At 32.6% G+C, this 10,916-nt stretch overlaps 2 protein-coding genes across 2 annotated transcripts; one reads left to right on the top strand and one right to left on the bottom strand.

Moving 5' to 3' along the window:
- Positions 1-1,830: 1,830 nt before the first annotated feature.
- Positions 1,831-5,702, top strand: tmem258 (transmembrane protein 258). The gene is made up of 4 exons (XM_073832739.1): positions 1,831-1,911; positions 2,487-2,596; positions 2,674-2,802; positions 5,528-5,702. The coding sequence occupies exons 1-3, from the start codon at positions 1,909-1,911 to the stop codon at positions 2,798-2,800; spliced, it is 240 nt and encodes a 79-aa protein (XP_073688840.1). The 5' UTR covers positions 1,831-1,908; the 3' UTR covers positions 2,801-2,802; positions 5,528-5,702.
- Positions 5,703-9,610: 3,908 nt separating this feature from the next.
- On the bottom strand, positions 9,611-10,707 carry LOC141315899 (transmembrane protein 138-like; the record flags this gene model as incomplete). Its single annotated transcript, XM_073832738.1, has 2 exons — positions 9,611-10,451; positions 10,632-10,707. Coding segments are annotated over 2 exons (189 nt in total), but the record flags the coding sequence as incomplete, so codon positions are not given.
- Between the last annotated feature and the right edge of the window lie 209 nt (positions 10,708-10,916).

Raw genomic sequence — 10,916 nt, forward strand, 5'->3', positions numbered from 1 at the left:
GTATAACGTAATTTTACTACATTTATGATTTGTTTGTTCTCTGTTAATCATGACGTAATTGATTAAAAACATTACATTTTTTTATTTTTAACATTTTTAAATGTTTATCAAAGACTTTTTTTCTCAGTTGTCTGTCTTATGTTTATCTTTATGGCTTTAAGCCCTGTAAGAACTAAAATATTAAAAAACTGTTGATTCACTGTTGTGTTTGTTACATTTTCTCATCTCCATTGCTTTATCTGAGCTTTCTGAAAGCCTCTGTTGTATATTGATGCATAATCGTTATTTTTAGTTCATCTGCATAATAATTTGTCTCACTTTTTTGACATGTATGTTTACTGATGTCATAATACAAATGCATGCAAGCATGATGCATAAATTAAATAAATATTTTTCTGGATACTAAATTTAAAATGGTACTTGTGTGTGATCTATCTATCTATCTATCTATCTATCTATGGAGAGTTGGGGCTTTTATTTTGTATTGTGATGTGAGTCATTCCCTCATTCCTCTAAAAACCCTATGCTAAAAACCATTGAAAAACTTGTTACTTGAAATAAAATAAAATAGATAAAGTTATCTGTCATCTATCTATCTATCTATGGACCGTTTGTAATTGTACATTTGTATTGTGCTGTAAGTCACTCCTCTAGAAACCATTTAAAAGCGTGTTACTTGAAATAAATAAACTTTAACAGAAATCTATCTATCTACTCCAATAATGACTGATTGCAGAACAGCAGAACCATACGTCACAGCAGTCACACGGCAGCAGGCTCAGACGGTAGTGGGCGGAGTCTCCTGCTGCAGCCCAATCAGGTCCCACAAAATATCCGTCCTAAATAGTATTCGAAAATAGAATTGGTATGTCCTAAAAAGTATTCCAAAGATTTCCGGACGGTCTACTACAATTTACCTTTAGAATTCGAAGTACGGATTAATGCGCACTCTAACGGCTATTATATTGCCCACAACACATTGCGTGTTGAACGAGGATTTGATTAGAACTACAAATACGCATAAAAAGTGTAAAAAAAACTACAAACATGGCGTATATGCGCGACCAACGGATGGGTAGAAAAATGGGGTTTAAGTTATAAATAATCAGTGTGTAACCTTATAAAAAAATATTTGTTTAATGTTATTCGCGTTATATTTCATGTGCAGCAACATAATGAACTTTTATAATGGCAGAAACAAATGATGAGAGTCTGCTGGCCAAAGAGCCCTTCATGTTTCACTTTGAATTTAAGGATGATATGGACATTTCCTTAATGAGTGTGTGAACAAATCATGCCTCTGGATTAATTGCATGTTTAAAGAGTTTTGATTTATTTTAGGTTTAAACTAATTTAGTTAGGCGAGTAATGTGTGGTTATTATTGTTGTTAAATGTGTGCCTTCTGTGCTATATGTTTTGTTTGATTTTGTAATATTTTTTGGAAAATCCAGTTTATGATGGGTATAGTGTATAGTACATGGTATTATGTACAATGAAAAATTGGTTAATACTGAAATGATTAGGTAAAAAATATGGTTTAACTAAATAAAAACATTCTATTGCTCAAGTTTTGTTTTGTTTTTTGTTTGAGCTTTGTACTCAGTTTATACTGTTTAAAAATATATAGAAAAATATAAGTTGATCATTATTTTCACCCACTTTCGATCTCAGATGGAGACTCCGCCCACTACCGTCTGAGCCTGCTGCCGTGGCGCTGCTGCCGTGTGACTGCTGTGACGTATGGTTCTGCTGTTCTGCAATCGGCCCTATCTCATCTACGGAGCGGCGTCTACGGACTTATATTTTGTATTACGCTGTTAGTCACTCCTCTTCCGGTCACTCTTCACATACGTGGCTGTTCTAGCTCTTCTTCCGGTCGGACAGATTCTGCCTTTACCTGTCACACGATGGTAAATACGCATGATTTTATTACAAATTATTATATTTCTTAACCTTCAGAGTCTAGAAATGAAATGAAACTGTAAACAACGCGTCTAGTATTTTTTAATCGCTCCTGTCTTGTTAGCAGTTGCAGCAGTTTGATAGCTTTAGCTGTTAGCTGCAGTCAGGAGTGCAGTGTTTGCACTGCATATAGATAATAACGTTAATTACAGATAATAACAAAATGATAACATGCACATTTTTAGTCATAAATGTCTATTTGTATAAGCTTAATGTGAATTTGTAAAAGTGTTTAAATTTAGGTTCGGCAGTTCATTCAATAAGTGTGTCAGTTTTCACATTTGTGTTGCCTTTTTTTTAATATTTATCGACAGTTTTGGTAATGTTCACATTTCTGTGCTTAAAAAATCTGTCTATTTAATGTGAAATCCATATCAGTTCAATACACCTGTTTTTTTCCATCATCTTTATGCCGTGTTTGTGTTGTTTTCTACCTGATTATTTAGTTATTTTGCATGCTGGTAGACGTCTTCAGGTGTCAGAAAGCATGTCCACTAATGTGTAAATGACTGATTCTGTGCAGGAGTTGGAAGCCATGACTAGATACACCAGTCCGGTGAACCCGGCTGTGTTTCCTCACCTCACCGTGGTGCTGCTGGCCATCGGCATGTTCTTCACCGCCTGGTTCTTTGTGTATCCTTCAATATGTTTTGTAATCAGAAAGGTGTTTGTGATGTGTTTGGATGTTTGCGTCCTTGACTCTCTCTCAGATATGAAGTAACGTCCACGAAGTACACGAGAGATCTGTACAAAGAGCTGCTCATTTCTCTGGTGGCGTCGCTCTTCATGGGCTTTGGTGTCTTGTTCCTCTTACTGTGGGTCGGCATTTATGTCTGAAAGTGAGTGTCTTTACTGTCTTTGGTGTTACAATTTTTTGTGTAGCTGTGATGTTATATCTCACATTTCTTGTAATTCTAATTATATCTCACAATATGTCAGAAATGTGAGAGATAAATTCACAATTGCAAGGTAAAATGTTAGAATTGTGAGATAAAAGTGTCGTAGTTACCTATTTTATGGCAAAAAAATTTATGAGATGTAAATGCAGAATTCTAAGAAAAAATTCAAAATTACGGAAGTTATATTTTTTTATTCACATATAACAGTTTTTATTAATATTTTAAATTAGTATTTTTGAATCAGAATTTTGAATATATATATCAGTTGAAGTTTTTGTTATTTTTATGTATTTTTTTTAGTTTTTAGTAATTTTCAGTTTTCGTTTATTTTAAGTTAAACTTAATGAAAATGAATTAATGAATAATAAATTTATTATTTTATTATTATTTTATTTTATTTTTTATTTTTTAAGTTGCAATTACCTTTTTATTTTATTTGTTCTACAGCGGAAGCAGACTTGCATATATTACAGTTTTTATTAATATTTAATTATTATAATTATTATGCCTTGGAATAAAATACCTTTTTTAGTTAATTTTAATATAAGAAAAAAGTTGCTGTTTTTAGTAATAATTAAATTTAGTTAATGTTTTTTTTTTTTTTTAATATATATATATATATATATATATAAAATATAATATAAAAAAAAAAAATATATATATATATAATCATTTATATTTATGTATATATAATTTTTTTTAAGTAAATAAAGTAAAACTTAAAAATAAGCAATGTTGCCTTGCAATAAAATACTTTTTTTGTTTATTTTAATTTAAGTTTTTTTTTTTTATTCTACAGTGGAAGCAGGCTTCCATATATTAGTTTTTGTTAATAATTTTGAATTTGTTTTTTTTTTATTTCAGTTAAAGAAATTTTTAAAGATATGTTTATGTAGTTTTTTATTATTATTATTACTATTATTAATGTTCAGTTTTTGTTTATTTTAGTAAATAAAATTAAACTTAATTTTAGCAATGTTGCCTTATAATAAAATAATTTTTTTTAGTTTATTTTAATATAAGAAAAAAAACACAGTTACCTTTTTGTTTTCTTTTTTTATTCCACAGCGGAAGCAGGCCTCCATATATTACCGTTTTTATTAATATTTTTGTTTTTATTTTCATTTTAGTTAATAGTGGAATAAAATACATTTTCAGTTAAAGTTTATTTTATTTCAAGTAACACTTTTTATGTTTTTTAGTTTTTTTAATATAAAATAAAAATAAAATAATTAATAAAATAATTGCAATCCCTTTTTTATTTTACACTGTGGAAGCAGGCTTTCATATATTAGTTTTTAATAATATTTTACATTTGTTTTTTATTTTCATTTCAATTAATGAACTTTCCATATAGTACAGTTTTTATATTTATTTAATTTAATGTTTTTTTTATATAGTCTTTTATTATTATTAATTTTCAGTTTTTGTTTATTTTAGTAAATAAGGTTAAACTTAATAAAAATTAGCAATGTTGCCTTGCAATAAAATAAATGTTTTAGTTTATTTAGAAAAAAGTAGCAGTTAGCAGGCTTCCAAATATTACAGTTTTTATTAATATTTTTTAATTCGTTTTTATTTCAATTTCAGTTATTGTTTTTTTTAGAAATGTTTATATCGCTTTTTTATTATTAATTTTCAGTTTTAGTAAATAAAGTAAAACTTAATAAAAATAAGCAGTGTTGCCTTTTGATATAAAATGTTTATTTAAATATTTATTTATAATTTAAACATTTATTAAATAGTTTATTTTATTTTAAGTAACATTCTTTTTGATGTTTTTTTTAGTTTATTTTTAATAAAAGAAGAAAAAATTGCAATCCCTTTATTTGTTTGTATTTCACAACAGAAGCAGGCTTTCATATATTAGTTTTTAATAATATTTTACATTTCCTTATTTTTTTTCCAGTTAATTTCAGTTAACAAGGCTTCCATATAGTTTTATATTCATTTAATTTAATGTCTTTTTTTAGTCTTTAGTCTTTTATTATTAATTAATAAAAAAATGTTTTTTTTATATTTTATTTCAGTAAAAGTGTATTTAATGGATTTTAGTTTTTTAATATTTTAATATCAATCGCACAATTAATCTTACCAATTACTTTTTTTTAGCAGGCTTCCATATATTAGTTTTAATTTTCTTTCATTTCATTTAAAAATCTCATATAGTTTTTTTATTTATTTCCTTTTTTTGTTTATATTAGTAAATAAAGTTAAACTTAATAAAAGTTTTTTTGTCATGATTTTAGTTTAATATAAGAAAAAAATTCATAATTACATTTTTTTTATTCTGCGATGGAAGCAGGCGTCCATATATTACTCTTATTTTTTATTTTATATTTAAAGTTTTAGTAATTTTGTTGTGTTTTGTAAGTTTAATTATTATTATTTTAAATGTCTATAAACTTTTTATTCATTTGTATTTTAGTTTGTTTTAGTACAGCAATTTAAATGAGAAAATTTGCCTTGGAATAAACTAAGTTTTTATATTTTATTTCAGTTGAAGTTTATTTTATTTCAGGTAACATATTTCAAGTTTTTTATGGTTTTAGTTAACTATAACAATGCTGGTCTGTAGCTTGATTTTATTTGTAGTATTTACTGTCCCTGAATTCTTCAGGCTGGACATAAATTAATTGTCATCTGTTGCATTTGTGTTCATCAGGTTGTGGAAATGGCATGTACAGGAAAACATTCCAAGGTGATCAGAACATTTTTTCCAGGAGTTCAAGCTTTACCACAGAAGCACTGGGATTTCAGATGAAGTTTGCACTGGCATGATGGGTGGGATTATGGGCTAATATTTCACAAATAAACAGTTTTTGTTAGAAAATCAAAAATGTTTCTTGGTTTTCATTTGATGTGTCCACTGTTACAGATTTTTTTCATTCTCAAGAATCATTTTCCTTTATTTAAATCTCTATATTTAGACATTTTAAAGTATTGATCCGTTGGTGAGCGAGTGATGTAATGCTACATTTCTCCAAATGGCTTGACGTTCGTCCTCACACGATGTGAGGAGTGAGTTGGCTGGGTATTTGAAAACATAGCATGCTATTTTTGTCCTGCAGGCTGTTTGTGGAGCGTAAAACCCCAATCCAAGCTTAATCTGACTGATCAGAATAGAACAGTCTGTCAGCGTGGAGATAGTCGCCTGTTTTAGCGCTAAAGCGACTACAGACATGTGCCATGACGTCTGAAAGAAATAGTTCACCCCCCCAAAAAAGTTAATCGGATCACATTTGGAAAAATGTAGCATTACATCACTTGCTCACCAATAATATAATATAATATACAGTAACATTCACTTCAGTGGCATGAGATGACTGAATGCTTTAGCTGATTTTATATTGAACTGTCACCAACTGAACTGCAGTGGCCAAACTATTTAAAATATAGTGAATTAAGATTGCAACTCATTAAATTAATGTGTTTCACTAGTGTTTCACTAGTTAGCAGACAGTAAACTGGTTACCTCACCTGAATCTGTTCGTACATTTTTGTTATGGATGTTATCTTTGGAATGAAATAGGGATATTTTATTTGTGCACATCATACCGTTTCCGCTTATTTCAGGTAATGCCGTAAATACTCGCGAGCTAAATCAGTAGTAGTACTGACAGTGTCCTGTAAACATGGCTGAAGACGCAAGAAGCAAGGGAACAAACAAACTGAATCAATTGAGTGAGTCATTTACGCTGGATTGATTCAAACTCGTGACTTGGATCATCCAGTTCAAGCGATTCACTGGCAAACAAATGATCAAAAATGCCATTCAAATTCACATTTCGACGTTGCTTGTAATGATTTTGAAAAGCATGTATAAGTGAAACAGAGCTTTTCAAAACTCAGAATCCGTTAAACAATTGCGTCAGAAAATGATTCACTGTATCGAAGTGCTCCAATCGGATCGCGCATCGAGAATCATTTAATTTAGATCATGGCGTCTGATGGGGTTCGCTAAGCATTTTGCAAATTGTGCTATTAGTCCCGATCTGAAAATATAGATAACAATCATTATTCAAGTCTGGACTGAGCACAGATTGCAAATAATTAGATTTAGTTCAGAACTTCTGCTTCGTGAATTGTTTTATGCAGATAGGAACTTTAAAAAGAGGTTCACAAATCAATTCATCATTAGAGTGAATCGCGAGCCGTGCTCAAATTCCGGCGTGTGAATTTTTTGATTTAGATTGGAACTTTGTAGCACTGATAGTGAAATCATTTGATCTAGATCGGAACTTCGGAGTGGGTTTGAGAATAATTTATTTGAGATCGGGAATAGTTCTCCAATCATTTTATGTAGATTGTAATGTTGGAGCAGGTTCACGAATCATTTCACGAATTAAATGATTCGTGATCTGCGCTCCTTGGATGGATCGCCAATTATTTGATTTAGATCGGAACATAAAGCTGGTTTGTGAATCGTTTAATTCAGATCGGAACTTCGGAGCAGGCTCGCAAATCATTTAGTGAATTGAATGATTAGTGATCCGCACTCCGAAGTCCTGATTTGAAATGATGGTTTGCGAATCTTTTGATTCAGATTGGAACTTCGGAGTGGGTTTCACAAATCATTTTATGTAGATTGGATCTTCAGAGCAGGTTCGCAAATCATTTAGGCTACGTTTACATTAATCCGAATACATTTGAAAACGGAGTTTTCATTTTAAAACGCTCTCCGTCCACACTAGCGTTTCCAAGCGTTTTCCAAAAGTTTCTCATCCACACTGAAACGTAGGAAAACATCAAATTCGCCTTACTGCGCATGCGTAAAGTCTCCAAAATTATACAGACGCAATAAGTTTTCACGCAATTCTTCTGGCGGGATAATTTACGGAAATATCTCATCATCCACTGACGCGTCTATATCACGCTCATTCATATTTTATCTGAAAAGCAGTTGTCGTCATGTTTTGCAGGACAGCAACTGTGAGTAAATTTTCTGCCATCTTTTTAGGACTGTAATTTGAAGAGTGTACAAGGTAAATCTTTTTAGCAGCAGTGTGTGAATAACACAGGCACAATTACTGGTGTAGATATCTATTGGTACAATATGCGTCACATGACTATAAATATGCGTCACCGTTTTCAAAAGCCTCCGTTTCCACAGTCCACACTACAACGTGAAAACGGCGTTTTCAAATTTATCCACTTTGGCCGGAGTTTTTAGAAATAATCGTTTTCTGTGATAAAAACGGGGTTTTCGTGTAAATGACAGGCCAAACCGCAGGGAAATATCTGCGTCTTCCCTTCGTGTAAACGGGGCCTTAGTGAATTGAATAATTTGTGATCCACACTCCGAATTCCCGATCTGAAATGATGTTTCTTAAGGCCTGTTCACACCAAGAACAAGAACTATAACTATAAAGATAACGTTCTAAAAATCGTTTCAAATTTAAGCGAATAGCAGAGTTCACACCACGACTATAATGATAACGATACAGGGCAACAATATCGTTGGGATCACTTTCAGAATGATTTTTTTGCTTGTGCATTTAAAATAGCAGACAACATTGTAAAGAAGCAAACTGACATTGCACAGCAAACAGAGTAACATAAAACACAAAACTACCTCAGGAATTCAACGCTAATTCGGACAACATTGCCTTGCCTCCTTTGAAGTTGCAGCAGAAAAGAGTATGTATTGTTTTTATTCCACTTCATTGACTACGTTAGAGATCAGATAGTTTACGCTAAATTCACTGTTTAGATGCTACAAAAACAGATGGTTATTGTTCACTGATGTGGATACAGATATAGTTATCACTGCATTTGTAGTTATCGTTATTGTTCTTGGTGTGAACGGGCCTTAAATCTTTTGATTCGGATTGAAACTTTGGAGCGTGGATCACAAATCATTTCAATTAGATCGGAACTTCGGAGCGTGGATTGCGAATCATTTGATTTAGATCGGAGCTTCAGAGCTGGTTCGCGAATCATTTAATTCAGATCGGAACTTCAGAGTGCAGATTGTGAATCATTTCGTGAATTGAATGATTCATGACTCGTGCTTCTTTGCAAATCATTTAATTCAGATCAGGTCTGGTTCGCAAATCATTTTATGTAGATCGGAACTTCAGAGCGGGTTTGTGAATCATATCGCAAATTGAATGATTCGTGATCCGCGCTCCTTTGCGAATCATTTAATTCTGATTGGAACTTCGGAGCGGGTTCGTAAATCGTATCACAAATTGAATGATTCGTGACCTGCGCCCCAAAGTCCCGATCTAAAATGATGGTCTGCGAATCTTTTGATTTAGACCAGAGCTTTGAAGCATGGAGAGCAGATCTTTTGATTAAGATTGGAACTTCAGAACTGGTGCGTGAGTTATTTAATTCAGATCAGGGCCTCAGAGTGGGTTCGTGAATCATTTAATCTAGATCAGACCTTCAGAACGGGTTCGCAAATCATTGAATGATTCGTGATCCGTGCTCCGAAATCCCGATCTGAAATGATGCTTTGTGAATCTTCTGATTCAGATCGGAGTGCTTATCGCAAATCTTTTTTTTAAATCCTTATTTTTATTAACAGTAAAACAACAAACCATTAAGGCAATCATAAACAAAAAAAAAAGAAAGAAAACCATGATTAACCATGATTTATTAAAATGTTATTGTTTGTTTTTATCAGATGTTTGGACTCTTTCCACACAGGAATTTCTTTAAGTCTGTTTTGGTGAAGAAACGAACTCATCTACATCTTGGTCATGAGGGTGAGTACATTTCAACAAACTTTCATTTTTGGTTGAACTATTCCTTGAACACTTCAGTTTGCGATAAATATAAGAAGTAAAGCAACACAAATCAGGCCAAGGGAAAATGTTTATTAGTACAACATCAGTAGTGACAGAAACTACAATTACGACTATACGGCATAACAAGTGCACTGACGCTCTGCTAGTGTTGGGTGAACAGTGAGGCACTTTGTTGATGCTCCGTCGACAGTTGACTGAAAATATAGCGAATGTGACATTTGGAGGATGTTTATTAAAACATTACAAACAAAATGTTTAAAAAAATGGGCACAGTATACAAAAAAACCCACAAATATGACGATTCCTCAGACCAAATTCCACTCGTCGTTTCAAAGGCAAACTGAAGTGAACGAAATCTTCGACTGTATGATCAGTAGCAGTGATCCAAAACCATATAAAAAGACATTTTAGTACATAATTCATGCTACGCAACAAGATGTCTACGCAACCAACATGTAAGAAGCAATTTATGATGAATGCAGCTTTACACCTGGTGCCGGCAGTTAGATCATTTGTCCTATTTGATCTCTCCATCTGCCAGTGTGCTCCATAGAAGCCATCTTGGCTCTTTTCTACAATTCATTAGTTTGTTTTACGGTGGCAGAGCTCTGAAAGAGTCCATCTGTTTTGTTTCTTGAAATGCTTCGGTCGTGTGTTATATTCCACAATGTTAACGTCCCTCGTGCACCATTTGGATTTGGTTTCCAGGTGCTTTGTTTCACTGTCGGGCTCTAGCGAATGCATCACGGAGCCACGGGGAATCTTCGTAAAGTCTAGGGTCTCCCAGGTACTCGGTTGTACGTTTGTAGAAGTAGTAATACAACACAGCAGCTGGGGAGACACAAAACCATCAACACACAATGGTTAACTTCTAATTGGACACCTCTACGACAGCTTTTGTATCATGAGAGATAAATTTAGTAAGTGATTGAGAGGTTCTTGACGAGATTGACAGTGACCCTCGCGTGAAATCTATTTTGGGGTTTGGCTAATGTCTCACGGTCGGCTTACCTAGTCTCTGGAACACAAAGAGAACCTGCAGACCGTCCGTCCACACGAAACGATTGGACTCCATCCACCTCAGGTTCTGACAGGAAATAAACAGAATGAAAGAAAATTTGAATTTTAGATTGCATTCTTCAATTTGACCAACCACAAACGCCTTTTGTTCCTCTTCTCCTTGATTTGTTATATATCTTTTGGCAGTCTATAAAAAATGTTTTTCATGGTCTGACTGATTAGTACAGCCCAAATCATGACAATAATGGATCCATTTTCGGCAGGAATAATCAGCAA

This window comes from Garra rufa, unplaced genomic scaffold, assembly GCF_049309525.1.
Source record: "Garra rufa unplaced genomic scaffold, GarRuf1.0 hap1_unplaced_047, whole genome shotgun sequence".
In the NCBI taxonomy this organism is placed as follows: Eukaryota; Metazoa; Chordata; class Actinopteri; order Cypriniformes; family Cyprinidae; genus Garra; species Garra rufa.

Bases quoted from the DNA above. Each gene is read 5' to 3' on its own strand.
- tmem258 (XM_073832739.1), top strand. The intron at 2,597-2,673 runs GTATCCTTCAAT...ACTCTCTCTCAG, and splicing joins TTCACCGCCTGGTTCTTTGT to ATATGAAGTAACGTCCACGA.